Source organism: Nycticebus coucang, chromosome 2 (assembly GCF_027406575.1).
Source record: "Nycticebus coucang isolate mNycCou1 chromosome 2, mNycCou1.pri, whole genome shotgun sequence".
NCBI lineage: Eukaryota > Metazoa > Chordata > Mammalia > Primates > Lorisidae > Nycticebus > Nycticebus coucang.
Genome location: NC_069781.1, coordinates 51,608,120 through 51,624,737, shown reverse-complemented (window position 1 = coordinate 51,624,737; position 16,618 = coordinate 51,608,120). Strand labels below are relative to the sequence as shown.

Sequence of the window (16,618 nt, the reverse complement as noted above, 5' to 3'; positions counted from 1 at the left end):
CAAATAGAAGAACTTTCAAGTCACACACTATGGTTGAATGTCTTTACACTATTAAATTGAAACTGTAACCTAGATAAAATAATTTGATGTTATTTTCCTCACTATAAAAATAAGAATATAATATGCTTTTGATTTCAGGAAAGAAAAACAAATTAGAAGTGTAGAAGAAGAAATTGAACAGGAAAAACAAGCAGCAGATGGCATTATAAAAAATATGTCTCCTGAAAAGCAAGTCAAATACATAGAGATGAAAACCACAAATGAGAAATTGCTACAGGTAACATTAAATACTACTATGTGTCAGGCATGTTGTAGTCTTGATACTCAACGTAAGCTTTGAAGATTGGCCGTGTCAGCATCTCCTGAGAACTTGACCCACCCTGCTGATCAGAGTCCTCATTTCATCAAGGTCCGTATGGATTCATATGGACATTTAAATTTGAGAAGTGCTTATCTTGAAACTTAATTTCGTATGCTACTTTTTCACTATAATTTTTTGTTTAATTCTAAGCATCCTTCAGTTTTATGTGTTATAAATATACCTGAAAACACTTGTTTTTTTTTGTTTTGTTTTTTTTGTAGAGACAGAGTCTTACTTTATCGCCCTCCGTAGAGTGCTGTGGCATCATACTGCTCATAGTAACCTCCAACTCCTGGGCTTAGGCGATTCTTTTGCCTCAGCCTCCCGAGTAGCTGGGACTACAGGCGCCCACCACAACGCCCGGCTGTTTTTTGTTGCAGTTTGGCCAGGGCTGGGTTTGAACTCACTACCCTCAGCCTATGGGGCTGGCACCCTACTCACTGAACCACAGGCGCCACCCAAAACACTTGTATTTTTATGAACTTTAAATGGGAATATTAAAAGGCCTAATAGACAAAAGTCATATATTTACTTTCCTTTTCCTTTCTGCCTGATAAGATCTCTGATTTGAATGGCTGTGCTACTTAATCATATTGCTTAAAGATTAATTAATCATATTTTACCTGCTAGATCTCTGATTTGAATGGCTGTGCTACTTAATCATATTGCTTAAAGATTAATTTTTTTGCTTACACGTTTTCATTGATATAATTAGTCCCTGGGTTATGAGCAAGATAGGTTCTGAAGATTTGTTCTTAAGTTGAATTTGTATGTAAGTAGGAACACATTGATTAACCTATTACCTGTAATAGCCTCTTTTGGTAAGTACGGGTCATACATCAGTTAGATGTTTCTCACTCAGGAATTTACTGTTTATAAGTGCAAGTTATATGTAAGTCAGAGACTGCCAGTACGTAATAATTTTATTATTAAAATTTGGGGTACATGAGATATGTACATATGCACATGTAATCAGATGGGTAATTAGGATATCTTTCACATAAAACATTTATTATTTCTTTGAGTTGGAAACATTCAAAATTTTCTCTTATACATATTTTGAAATACAGTAGAACTTATTTCTGTAAGTTGATCACCCAAGGGCCTGTAAAAGACTGGTCAACATAAGGCACTAGGCCTACTATACTGATACATACATGTGGTGCATGTCCAGTCTATGAAAATCACGTCAACTTGAGGTGGTTGATGTAGGGAAGGGGTTCTACTGTATATAATGAATTATTGTTACCTATAGTCACCCTACTGTGCTATCAAACACTAGAATTTATTCCTTCTATCTAATTGTATTTTTTTAAATCCATTAACCAACTTCCCTTCATCCCTTCTCTCCCCAGACCCTTTCCAGCTTCTGGTAACCATCATTCTACTCTCTACTTCCATGAGATCAACTTTTTAGCTTCCAGATCTAAGTGAGAACATGTGCTATTAAATAAGCAATTTAGGAATTTGGGTGCCTGCTGAGGGCTTATTTACAGTCCTCCCAATGTTCACTCATCATGATGCTCTTTCATGCTCTGATGGCTCTTAACTAAAGACTGAGCAAAGAATTAGGCCTCATAGGTGACAGTAATGAATATAATTTCAGTTTCTCAGATATTCCTTCACTGACAATTTTGTATAATTTTTTATTTCAGATAAAATTTATAAGGTACTAATGAAGCGTTGAAGAAAGTATTATAGAAATGCCAAAATACTATCAAAATATAGTTGATCTTATATAGGGGTTATGAATGAATAATCATTTTAAGGGTCTTATACTAGGAGTCAACCATGTTTACATATATACATACACATATATATATATATGTGTGTACATATGTATGTGTGTCTATATGTTTATACAGTGTAAATCTTGACCTTAAGAGAAATTAGGCAAAAAATATAAAAATATGATTAAAATCAAAATTAAAAATTATAACTTTAGACAACGGCATCATCCAATATTTGATATTCTCAGAACACAGTAATGATTCACTGCCAAAAGGTCTAGCTACCTTTCCATGTGAAGGTTTTTTGAAGGTAGATGGCAAGGTTTACAGAAATAATGACAGATGGGAAGTGCGGAGGCTGGATAGAGGGAGGGTAAATGATGGGACCACACCTAATTGCAATATGTACACCATATCGCAAGGGTACATGTCAAATCTATTAAGTGTAGAGTATAAGTGTCTTAACACGATAATTAAATGAGGTGAAGCCTATGTTAACAAGTTTGATATAATTTTGTAAACATCTTCAACCAATATCTTTCATTTTGACTATAATTTATTAAAATTTAATTATTGCTGTTTTTGTGAATTTCTGTCATTATTCCTTTTTTTATTAAATCATAACTGTAAACATTGAAGCATTTGTGGTTTACAATGTGCTGATTTTATATACATTTACACATATCTTAGTCACCTCCATCTTTGAAATGTTGAGAAATGGGAGAAACAAATTATTCTTAATGCAATTTGTATTTATATTTACTATTTTTTTTCCCCCTTAGGAATTAGATACACTTCAGCAACAACTAGATTCACTGAACATGAAAAAAGAGAGCCTGGAAACTGTAAGTTTAAAATCAAATAAGGATTCTTAATACTACTCAGCTACAAAAGTTAATTCAGCCAAATATTTAATAGAACTCATTCAAGTACATGTTTATTTAACAGTATACTAACAGGAGTTTAATACATTTAATTTCCATTCTAGACCACAAAGATCATAGTTTGATAAGAAATTAGATTTAACGATTGAGTACAGTGGCTTATTTTTTTTTTTTTTTTTGAGTACAGTGGCTTATATCCATACTTCCGGTACTTGGGGAGGTAGAGGATCACTTGAGGCCAATAATTCAAAACGTGCCTGGGCTACATAATGGACCCTATCTCTAAAAAAATAAAAAAAATTTTAAAAATTAGTTGGGTGCATAATCCTAGCCACTCAAATACCTGTTTGAGCCAGGAGTTTGAGGTTACAGTGAACTATGACTGTGCCAGTGCACTTCAGCCTGGGTGGCACACCAAGACGCTGACTCTATGTATTAATGAATGAATGAGTGAGTGAGTATCTAAAGTGTGCAAAACAAATCATTCTGTCTTCTGGGGCATGCAAATCTGATGGCAATATAAAGACACATATACAAGAGACTGAAAACGTGGAGAGAGATGAGTTTATCACTTTAAGGAAGTAAAACCTTGCAATTGTTTTCTTACTTATTTAAAGCAATTTTTAATTCACAGCACAAACCATGTTTATATTTTAAAAAATTGAATAAAAGTAGAAATGTCTGTTTTGCAGATAAAACTATTAGAAAAGACATTTATTAAGTGCTTCCTTATGCCTTTTTGAGCTTTTTACATATATCTCCAGCATAATCATTTAATCTTCACAGCATTCCTGTAATCCCATCTTGATTTGACAGTTGTGGAAAACCTCAGGTGGAGTTCATGTTTGATATATATCTGCAGTTTTTTGTTTTTCACCCTGACATCTTATCATGAATGTCTATTCATGTTAATTTATAGAGATTCCATTCATTATTTTAAATTATTGCATTACATTATTATACGTTGTATGGTTAAAAACACCCTTGTAGGAGAACAGAGTGATCATTTTTTTCTGGGATTATAAACAATGCTTCAGTGAAAAATATACATTTTATAAAAAGTTATATTAATATATCATATTAAAAGTAATATTAATATATCATAAGATTAATTTCTCTTGTTGGATCAAAAGGTATACACTTCTAAGATTGTAAGATTACCAAATTACCTTTCTTTTTTTATGTTGAGATGGGGTCTCTGGCTCTCAGGCTAGAATATAGTGGCATGGTCAGGGCTTACTGCAGCCTCAAAGTCCTGGGCTCATGCAATCCTCCTACCTCAGCTCTGGAGTAGCTGGGATTACAGGCATGAGCCAACGTACCTGGATAATTTTTAAAAAATTTTTTTGTAGAGATGGGGTCTTGCAATATTGACCAAGCTGGTCTTGAACTTTTGGCTTCAAGCAATCCTCCTGCCTTGGCCTCCCAAAGTGCTGGGATTACATGTGTGAGTTACTATACTCAGTCCCAAGTTGCCTTTCAAAAAAGTTGCTCCAATCACTACTCCTAGAGGTTAAGTATGAGAGTATATACCCTGTACTCACGGGCAGCAGACATTATCTAACTTTTTCAATTTTTGCTAGTTCAATAGGTAAAAATTAGTACCTTGCTTTAATTTTCACTTATTTGTGCATGAATTTGAGTATCTGTTTGTCTTTGTTGACCAATGAATTTCTTTTTCTGTGAACTACTTTTTCATGTCCTCAGTACTTTAATATACTGTCTTGGACCTCAAACCTTACTTGCTTTTCCTAATCTCCTGTAGATTCAGATAGGAGGATTAGGAATAGTTGTATGTTGACATGATTGTTGTCACCTATCTTGCAAAAGAAATAAACTTGATTATTTTGTAATTTGAGAATTTGCTATTGAAAAATCCTTCATTAAAAATATTAAGGTCGTTTTCTATGTTTGGTTTCCATCCGTAGGTACACTTAATTTTTATTAATTTTTTTTTTTTTTTTTTTTTTGTGGGTTTTGGCCAGGGCTGGGTTTGAACCTGCCACCTCCGGCATATGGGACCGGCGCCCTACCACTTTGAGCCACAGGCGCCGCCCCACTTAATTTTTATTTTCCTGCTCTCTGTGGTGATAGAAATATGCTTTAGGAAAGAAGACCACATTTATTATTATATACTATAGTCAGCTTGCAGAATTCCTCACTTAGGAATTTTTGGGGACTCAAGTCTTTTCTTTTTTTGGAGTTTTTGGTTGGGGCCGGGTTTGAACCCGCCACCTCTGGTATATAGGGCCGGCACCCTTCTCCTTTGAGCCACAGGTGCCGTCCAAAGTCTTATTTTACTTGGCAAATTTAGTTTCTGTAGAAAGAACTTAAGCTATAACCTTAGATTTAGGTTTTGTACTAATGCCACCCTTGGTGGCATAGATACATATATATACCTAAAATAGAATGAGTTTAGAAAATGTATAATATTCTCAAAACAATATAATGTGTCACTAATTCTATTTCACTTTTGCCAGATTTATTTATATTTCTTTATTTATGACTTGTTCTTCAAAAAAATATGTCAGACGGTGGTCAATCAGCTGGTATTTATTGAATATCTACTTTGTGTTCATCAGTGTGCAAAGTATTAGGTCATGCTGATTTAGTTAACAGATCAAGTAAAGGCTCATCATGAACTTGAGTCTTCAGGGACAGTTTTTTCAAGATACTGTTTGAGCAATTCCATAGGATTGTTAGGCAAAAAGATACTATGACAAAGGAAAGCAAAATATTTGCATCTCTTCTGTATGTATTTTGTTATCATGCCTTTTCTTTATATTATTGAAGCTAATCCATTGCTTGAACTATATATTTAACCCATTGCTTATGGACTTTCAAATATTTCCCTTGTCTACTTTTTCCTTTTTTTTTTTTTTTAACCATTACTTCTCTTACACTTTCAAAAAGAAGAGGTCTTCCCTCTTAAGAATTTGGTCTTTATATTGTGGGCCTAATTTCAAATATCATTGTTAACTGTCATAGCTTTATTAATTCGGAAAAGTTATTTATATCTCAGATCCTGTTTCCTCATCTGTAAAATGTAGATGGTAGTACTGTCTTGTAGAGTATTGCTTTGAGCATTAGAGATAGCATATGAAGAACATGAGGTATTGTGTCTAGCATAGAGCAAGTGCTCAATGAATAATAGCTTCAAATGTCATTTTAATCATTACCACTACCACCACTGGCATTCTTACCTTTTGGTTATCTATTAAAATCTTTTCCTATGAATATACTATGTCATAACTTATAAAATTGTTACCACATTCTTATTTTCTCTTTGTGAACAGTAAAATAGTGGTGAATACGCCATAACTCGCATTGCATGTGTTAGTACCTAATATTGCTGTAAAAAGTAGGACAAACTGCATGGCTTAAAACAACAAAAATGTACTTTAGAGGCTAGAAGTCTGAAATCTAGACTAATTAGACTAATCTAGACAAAATCTAGACTAAAGACCCACCCTAATCACCTCATCTTGACTCAAACTGCAAAGACTCTTTTATTTCTAAATAAAGGTTAAATTCACAAGAGAACACAATTCAACCCATAACATTGTGAAAAATATATGTGTGAACTATTCTGGGGAAAGTATCTTTCCTCTAGAGGTCATGTCTACAGACTTTGAATCACACATCTTAATTAAAGTTGTACATACATAGTTAACATTTTCTTTATTTTCCATTAGTAGACATATTCTCTATTTGTTCAGGTTTTATATTTAGAAAATAAAAGAAACTATAGTTACCAAGTTCGTGTGAATCTTAGACTGAAAATAGCTTGTAAAAGTGTACAGGGATTTATTTTTATTCTTCCTATCTAGAAATGAACTGGTACTAAAGATATTTGATAACAATATTTAAAGATGCTGGTAGTTTAAATTTATCCTATTTTTATAAACTGAAACCTATTTGAGAATTTTTTTTTGAGATAGATTCTCACTTTGTCACCCTGGGTAAAGTGTCATGGCATCATCATAGCTCACAGCAAACTCAAACTCTTGGGCTCAAGTGATCCTCTTGCCTCAGCCTCCTGAGTAGCTGGGACTATAAACCCCTACCTTGATAACCAGGTTGTTTTTCTATTTTTAGTAGAGACAGAGTCTCATTCTTGCTCAAGCTAGTCTCAAAGTCCTGAGCTCAAGCAATTAACCCAGCTCAGCATCCCAGAGTGCTAGGATTATAGGCATGAGCCACATCCGGCCTCTTTGAGAATAATTTTTGACAAAACACTAATTATAATTTTCCCTTTTTTGTTTTTGTTAGGAAATAACACACTCCCAGGTAAAACAGGAGGCTGTATTGCTGCATGAAAAACTTTATGAATTAGAATCCCATCGAGATCAAATGATTGCAGAAGACAAAAGCATGGGATCCCCAATGGAAGAGAGAGAGAAATTACTTAAGCAGGTAGGAAAAACAAACATTTTTAATATGTCACGTTTTGGTAAATGTATTGATTTGCTTTATTTAAGGAATTTGAATTGAACAGAAAGCCAGTGTTTGTCTGAAGAAAAAGTAAAAAGTTAGCTTCACCTAAATTGATATGAAATACTTGATCAAGAAATTCTGAATAAAAGTCATTTCTTCATATACACTGTCTTTTGGTTTAAAACCTTGTATGGTCTTTTTGCATATTTTGTTATTTCATATTTTGGCCATTATTTCATATTTTGGATATTTATTAGGAAAACTTAAAACTTTTTTATTATTCATTAAATATTTAGATAAATCTATTGAAGAATTGTTTCATTGTCTGTTTTGGGCCTTGTATTTAGAAGATGAAGTGTCCTGAAGCTTATGACTTTTTGTGGTTATTACTATGCCTCCACAAAGGGAAACAATTAAAATGTCCTATAAAATTATGATGTGTCATAAAGTTGTATCATGTGTACTCAGTAGTTTGCTTCCTTTTCCAAGGCTAGGGGTTAACTCTAAGTTATAATTAGCATGTTGCTTATCCTGAGACACTAACTGTAGGGTCCTTAGAATAACTGCATGTACATTTGGATACAACTTCAGTAAGGAACTCCTTTGCAGTTTTTGATTGAGCCCAGTGTGTTTGAAAGAACTTTAGGGATCCATTGAGGAACTATTTAAGTATTAGAATCATTCCAGAATTATTTAAAATCTAGAACTTTGGAGTTTCTTGGAAAGAAATAACTGGAGGCTGGAAAGGGGAGGAATTTTGTGGTAGCAATACTAAATAAAATGGCTGGTTAAATTTGAATTTCAGATAAGCAATGACTAATTTTTTAAACATATATATATGTTACATATATATCTACATATATATAGTTCCTTAGTGATGTTCCCTTTAACTTCAAAGGTTGAAATCTAAGAAATAGGTTTTATATGAATGTATATATACATATATATACACACACATACATATATATATGTAAAGCTAAGTAAATTCCAAATATGGAAAATACTTGTTGTTTATCTGAAATTCTCATTTAACTTGCTAAATGTAGAAACCTCACTTTGGGAAGGCAAGTGGTCTCTGAAATCCTAGATTTTTGTATCAATGAATCCAAGTCTAAAAGTGTGTTAACTTGATGGTGCTTGCAGATAGATGTGCATGTATCAGCTACTACCTTTCACTTGAAAAAGAAAGGATGGAATCTGTGAATAGTTTCTTAGTGATGTTCCCTTTAACTTCAAAGGTTGAAATCTAAGAAATAGGTTTCAAGAAACAGATTGGATTTAACATTTAACTGGATATAACATACTCTAGAAGGAAATTGTCTTTAACATAGTCTTATAATGAATTATCCTTTAAATAACATTTTCTTTTTATGCCTTTATGTAGGTTAAAGAAGATAATCAGGAAATAGCCAGCATGGAGAGACAGTAAGTACCTTTGTACTAGGACATTTTTACATCAGTACTTCATCTTTTAAATTACATTCTAGGGATGTAAGAATGAATATTGTTACAAGTGTTCTTTACTTGATTCACACTGATGATATTGATACAGCTTTCAACCTTACAGTTTTAAACATTTAAGTGTTTAGTATAATTGCTTTTCACAGTTTTATTAGTATATAATACAACCATGTAATTTGCATATTTAAAATGTATAATTCAGAGTTAATTAAAATGTATATTCATAGAGTTGTGCAACCATCACCTCCAATCAATTCTAGAATAGTTCAGCTACCCCAATAAAGCCCCACACCCCTTAGCCATCAGCTCCCTCACATTATTCCCAGCTCTAAGCAACTAATAATCTACTTTGTATCTCTGTAGATTTGCCTCTTCATATAAATGGAATCAGACAATCAGACACATTATGCTAAGTGTAGCAGGTTCCTTTCACTTAGCATAATGTTTCAAAGTTGACCTATATTGTAGTATATATAAATATTTCATTTCTTTTTATCGCCAAATAATACTCCATTGTATAGATATCCATATTTTATCCATTTGTTAATTGATAGATATTTGAGTTGTTACCATTTTTTCACTATTGTGAATCAAGCTACTATGAACATCCATGTAAAAGTTTTTGTTTGGTCATGTTTTCCCTTCTCTTGTGCATATACCTAGGAGTAGAATTGCTGACTCCTGTGGTACTCCATGTTTAACTTTTTGAGGAACCTCGAGACTGTTTTCCTAAGCAGCTATACCATTTTTCATTTCCACCAGCAGTGTATGAGGGTTCTAGTCTCTCCACATCCTCACCAACACTTGTTATTATTAGCTTATTAAGTATGAAATGTCCAATTTTGAATCAAATGTTTTGTTTATTGTATCTCAAAGAAGAAGGAGTACAATCTTTAACATCTATGCCTAAATTATTAACACAGTTTTATCATCTTCAAGGTAGCTTGTTTACACCAGCAGCAAAGAAGCCTAGAGAGCTAATGGCAATGAAATTGTGAAATGTGTTTTCCATAGCTCGTTGAGAATTCAATACTTTCCTTTTCTTAACATTTCCAAGAAATGTTCCAAAGCCTGGAAAAAGTGGTAGGCAGTTGATGCAAAGTCTGATGAATATGGTGAATGACAGCATGTTTCCAAGTCTAGTTCTGTAGTTTGAGCATTGTTGCTAATGTGACTTTTGGTCAAGCATTGTCTTACAAGAGGATTGGCCTGTCTCTACTGACTAATCTTGGCTGCTTAATTGTAAGCGTCCTCATCATTTGATTCAATTGGTTGCAGTAGACATGTGTTGTAATTTATTGACCTCGTTTCATGAAGCCATAGTGGATAATACCAGCACTGGAGGCTGGGCACAGTGGCTCACACCTGTAATCGTAGCACTCTGGGAAGCCAAAGCAGGTGGATTGCCTCAGCTCAGGAGATTGAGACCAGCCTGAGCAAGAGTGAAACCTGTCTCTAAAAAAACAAATATCCCACGTTGTGGTGGCGCCTATAGTCTCAGTTACTCGAGTGGCCAAGACAAGAAGCTCTCTTGAGCCCAAGAGTTTGAGGTTGCTATGAACTATAACACCACAGCACTCTACCCAGGGCAACAAAGTGAGATTATGTCTCAAAAAAGTAACAAACAAATTTTTTTTTTTTTTTTTTTGTAGAGACAGAGTCTCACTTTATGGCCCTCGGTAGAGTGCCGTGGCCTCACACAGCTCACAGCAACCTCCAACTCCTGGGCTTAAGCGATTCTCTTGCCTCAGCCTCCCAAGTAGCTGGGACGACAGGCGCCCGCCACAATGCCCGGCTATTTTTTTTTTTAGGTTGCAGTTCAGCCGGGGCCGGGTTTGAACCCGTCACCCTCGGTATATGGGGCTGGCGCCTTACCAACTGAGCCACAGGCGCTAATAAATACCAGCATTGGATCACTGAACAGATGCCATTAGCTTTTTTGGTGAATATTCGGTTTTGGACTATGTTTTGGCACTTCATCTTTAACCATTGTGCTGAACACTTGGGATTGTCAAAAAGAATCCATTTTTCATCATATGTAATAATACAACATAGAAATGGTTCATGATTATATTATGATAGCAAAGAAAGGCAAGCCTCAAGACAGTTTCTCTTCTGACATTCATTTAATTCATGAAGAACCCATTTATCCAGCTTCTTTCTTTTGCCAATTTGTTTCAAATGGTCCAATATTGTAGGAATAGTAACATGAGAGCTTGATGCTAATTCACACATAGATTGAGATAGATTTGCTTCCACTACAGCTTTCAGCTCATCATTATCCACCTTGGTCTCAGGTTGGTCACATGACTCATTTTTAAGATTAAAATCACCAGAACGGAACTTCTCAAACCATGATGTACTATGTGTTCATTAGCCACATCCTTTCTAAACATTTTATTGCTATTTCAAGCTATCTGTGCTGCACTGATTCTACAAAGCAGCTCATACTGGAAAATAGCATGAATTCTTGACTTATCCATGCTTTCACAAAAATTGCTCTAAAATTTTTTGAAAAATAGGCTTGGCGCCTATGGCTCAAGTGGCTAAGGTGCCAGCCACATACACCTGAGCTGGCAGGTTCAAATTCAGCCCTGGCCCACCAAACAACAATGACGGCTACAACCAAAAAATAGCCGGGTGTTGTGGCGGGTGCCTGTAGTTCCAGCTACTTGGGAGGCTGAGGCAAGAGAATTGCTTAAGCCCAAGTGTTGGAGGTTGCTGTGAGCTGTGATGTCATAGCACTCTACCCAGGGTAACAGCTTGAAGCTCTGTCTCAAAGGAAAAAAAAAAAAAATTGAAAGATAATCACAAGCTAAAAACATATGTCTGAGAGAATGAGGGTTTACCTTCACAATACAAATACAACAAGAAGTGTCAAAGTGAAATTTCAGAGATATCAACTGTCAAACTTAGTACTTAAGGAAATTGGACATTTCATACATGATAACCTAATATTTGTTTTTTTTTATTATAGCCATCCTAATGGGTTTGAAGTAGTGTCTCAATAATGGTTTTGATTTGCATTTCTCTGCTGGCTAAAAATATTGAACTTCTTTTAGCCATATGTATATCTGCCCATTTAAAAAAAATTTTAATTTTTAATTACTATGGGTACATAACATAATAGAACCTCTGTAAGTTGACCACCAAAGAGATTGCAACAAACTGATCAACATACAAAGGTGGTCAACATAAGGAACTTCCATTGAGTATGTGTGGTGGATCTCTAGTACTTAAGGAGGTGTTCAATGTAGAGAGGTAGTCAACTATGAAGCTTCTATTATAATCGTATGTGTTCATGGGGTATGTGTAATGTTTTGACACAGGCATACAATGTATAATTATCAAAACATGATAATTGAGGTATCCATCACCTCAAGCATTTATCAGTTCTTTGTTTTAGGAACAATACAATTCCATGCCTATTTTAAGGTAAATAATAACTTACTATTGATAATATTCACCTTGTTATGCTATCAAATATTAGCTTTTGATCATTCTATACATGTGTAACCATATTTTTCTATACATTAACCATCCCCACATTATTTCCCCTCCACTTCCCAATACTTTTCGAAGCTTCTCATAACCATCATTCTTCTGTCTCTGTGAAGCTGATTGTTTTAGTTTTTAGCTCCCCCTGTGAGTGAGACCATGTAAAATTTGTCTTCCTGTGCTTGGATTAATTAGCTTAATATAATAGTTTCCTCTTCCATCCATGTCGTTACCAATGATAGGATTTCATTCTTTTTTATAAAAGGCTGAATAATATTCCATTGTGTATATGTACCACATTTTCTTTATACATTCATCCATTGATGGACACATAGGTTGATTCCAAATCTTGGCTATTGTGAACAGTGCTACAATAAGATCAGAGCTTTGCCTATTTTTAAATGAGATTATTTGTCTTTTTCTTATAGAACTGTTAACAGTTCTTTATATATTTTAAATAGAAATTTCTTTTTTTTTTTTTCTTGAGATGGAGTCTCACTATATCACCCTCAACAGAGTGCTATTATGGCATCACAGCTCATAGCAACCTCAAACTCTTGGGCCCAAGTGATTTTCTCGCCTCAACCTCCCTAGCAGCTGGTACTATAGGCACCCGCCACAATGCCTAGCTATTTTTCTGTTGCAGTTGTCATTGTTGTTTAGCTAGCCTGGGCTAAGTTGAAACCCCCCAGCCTTGGTGCATGTGGCCGTCACCCTACCCACTGAGCTACAGGCGCCACCCTAAATAGAAGTTTTTTTACATGATTTGCAAAAATTTTCTCTCATCCTGTGGGTTTTTTCACTTTCTTGATGGAGTCCTTGACAGCACAAACATTTTCGGTTGAAATGACATCCAGTTTCCTTTTTCTTTTGTTGCTGTACTTTTGGTGTCATATCTAAGAAATCAATGCCTAATCCAAGGTCATAAACACTGCGCCTTTGTTTTCTTTTAAGAGTTTTATAAGTTAGCTCTTACACTTATATCTTTGATCCATTTTGAATTAATTTCTATATATGATATGAGGTAGGACTCCAATTTTATTCTTTCAATTGTGCATATCCAATTGTTCCAGTCCCATTTGTTGAAAATACTCTTCTTTTCCCATTTAATTATTTTGGCACTCTTTGAAAATCAATTAACCATAGGTATGGTCTTATTTCTAGATTCACAGTTCTAGTTTATTGATATATAAGTCTATCCTTATTCTTGTAACACATTATCTTAATTACTATAGCTGTATATTAAGTATAAATGCTTCTTGTTAAAATTTTAATTTGTATAATCTTCTACTAATGGTAGATTTTCTCTTATTTTCTAATTTATGAGGCTAATTTGCCAACTCAGTTTAGTTTATACAAACCTATAAAAAGATGTTAAAGATTTTTTACTTTCTTAATATTCCGAGTCAAACTCAAAAGAAGATTGGGGAAGGGTTTCCTGTTGAAGTCAGTCACGTCAATGTTCTCAGAATATGCTTCTGCTGCGAATAGGAACCACAAACAAATCTAAAAAAGATTTTTCTCTCTAAATGTATAGTATTATCCTCAGAATAGGGCATATTATTTCTAGATACTGTTTATGCAACTTAGAGAAGTATTTTAACATCATTAAATGTTTTCACTAAATGTCTACATTATCTTTAGAAATTCATTAAAAATGTTTTCAACAGGCTAACAGATATAAAAGAAAAAATAAACCAGTTTAATGAAGAAATTAGACAACTTGATATGGATTTAGAGGAACACCAAGGTAATATTTCTTGTATTTTTATAATGTAGCTTAACAGATACATGGCAGTATTGGTATAGTATCAACTGATATCTCGGGGACTATTTAACTACCAGGATTTATTATTTAATTTGTTATGATATTGCTAACTTTATTAATATAAAGTAATATTAAAGCAATTTTTATTTTATTTTATTTTTATTTATTTATTTATTCTTTTTTTTTTTTTGCAGTTTTTGGCCAGGACTGGGTTTGAACCCGCCACTTTCGGCATATGGGGCCAGCACCCTAGTCCTTTGAGCCATAGGTGCCACCCTTAAAGCAGTTTTTAAACTGAACAAAAACTTGAAATGATTACATAACGATAAGAATTTGTTTAGTTTTGCAAAGCAGTTTTTTACAAAAAAAAGGAAATAAAATGGTTTAAAGTTGTTATAAATTCCTAAGTTATACTAAAACAATATGATCAACTGTTAGTTTATGTTGATAACTGGTAGCACTGGAGAAGGTGAGTATCAAACCACAAATTCTATGTATCACGAATAGCCCAGAAAGAAATAATTCCCCTGCCAGATCAAGTAATGAAGTAGCAAGCGTTGATCATCCTGACCCTTCTCCAGCATTCCCTATCAGTGCAGTTTGAATAAGCAATGCAGGGATCAGAACACTTGAGGGAGCTTGAGGTTTAAACAGTAAAAATTCCATAGCAGAGGTTTGGGAGCCACTTGTGTGTGGTTGGTGAAAGAGGTTGGGCATTGTAGTTTTCTTATTTTATTTTATGTATGTATTTTTATTATTAAATCATAGCTGTGTACATTAATGCAATCATGGGGCACCATACACTGGTTTTATAGACCATTTGACACATTTTCATCACACTGGTTAACATAGCCTTCCTGGCATTTTCTTAGTTATTGTGTTAAGACATTTATATTTTACATTTACTAAGTTTCACATGTACCCTTGTAAGATGCACCATAGGTGTAATCCCACCAATCACCCTCCCTCCGTCCATCCTCCCCCCTCCCTCCCCTCCCTCTTCCCCTTATGCTTGGGTTATAACTGGGTTATAGCTTTCATATGAAAGCCATAAATTAGTTTCATAGTAGGGCTGAGTACATTGGATACTTTTTCTTCCATTCCTGAGATACTTTACTAAGAAGAATATGTTCCAGCTCCATCCATGTAAACATGAAAGAGGTAAAGTCTCCATCTTTCTTTAAGGCTGCATAATATTCCATGGTATACATTTACCACAATTTATTAATTCATTCGTGGATCGATGGGCACTTGGGCTTTTTCCATGACTTAGCAATTATGAATTGGGCTGCAATAAACGGCATTGTAGTTTTCTAACCAGGCCTCTCCCTAATAAGGGAGAGAAAAGTAGGTTTCCCATGATACTTTAAAAACAGTTTAAGTGAAAACCAGTAAATATACTCTAAGGTGCTTATCATGAATTAATTTATATTCTTAGGAGTTAGGTATGGTATAAACAAGTGTGCACATGTGTGTATTCCTAATTATGGCTGATGGAACATTCATAATGGGGAAAAAGAGTGGTCCATTCCTAAATTAAGTTTTTTCATTTTAAAGGTACCATATCAGTTTTATGTATATCTTGTATTTATGCTTTTTCTTGATTGTGAATGGTATCATTAGCTACTCCATAATACCTGGGCTTGGCACTTTGCAAGAATCCTTTGAAACTTTGTTAACCCATTTTATATTTGTTGAAGCTCAGAGAAGTTATATAATTTACTCAAATTCCCCTGGCTAATAAGGAATAAGACTAGATTCAAACCAAGATGTATTTGACTCCAAAGTCTTAGTTGTCTTGCCTAAGCCTCAGTTTGACTTTCTGATATGAAGTGTGGCATTTGTAATACTAAAGTATTCTTATAAATTATGTAAATAGTTTGATTTACATATGGCTACTCAAAGCTTTAAATACTGAATCTAAAGGCAGACAGACTTTAAGTCCCAGTTACTAGGTAAATAAACTTGCCTGAGCTTTAGTTTTCTCATCTGCAAAGACAATACAATTATCCTATCACACTAAGATTTATGAATATTAAATGTATACAATGAGACAGACTCACAATAAGGTGTTTAGACTAAGATCATGTTATTTTCTTCCTAAAAGTATTTATTCATTTTCATTGACAGATAAAAATATTTATTGTGTACAACACGATGTTTTGAGATATATATACATACATAGATACATACATACATACATTGTGGAATGGATTAATTAATCCATTGAGCTAATTAATTTATTTGTTTACATACTTATTTTTTCTGCTGAGAATGTTCAAAGTCTACCCTTATCTGTCTTCAAGAATACTACATTTTTATTAACTGTAGTCACTGTACTGTACAACAGATCTTTTGAACTTATTTTTCCTAACTGAAAATGTGTATCCTTTGACCATGTTGTTTTTTTTATTAAATTGTTTCATTGATTTTGATTTATGTAGATTTTCTTTATTAATGTATGTAAAACTATTCTGAG

At 34.0% G+C, this 16,618-nt stretch overlaps 1 protein-coding gene across 2 annotated transcripts in view; it reads left to right on the top strand.

Annotated features, from left to right (window-relative positions):
- Positions 1-16,618, top strand: part of IFT74 (intraflagellar transport 74) — a 164,128-nt gene that overhangs the window by 97,602 nt on the left and 49,908 nt on the right. For both annotated transcript variants that reach the window (XM_053571127.1, XM_053571119.1), the window contains exons 9-13: positions 139-277; positions 2,874-2,936; positions 7,248-7,391; positions 8,797-8,837; positions 14,042-14,121. In XM_053571127.1, the coding sequence (XP_053427102.1) occupies positions 139-277; positions 2,874-2,936; positions 7,248-7,391; positions 8,797-8,837; positions 14,042-14,121 (467 nt within the window). The remainder of the gene's footprint in view (positions 1-138; positions 278-2,873; positions 2,937-7,247; positions 7,392-8,796; positions 8,838-14,041; positions 14,122-16,618) is intronic.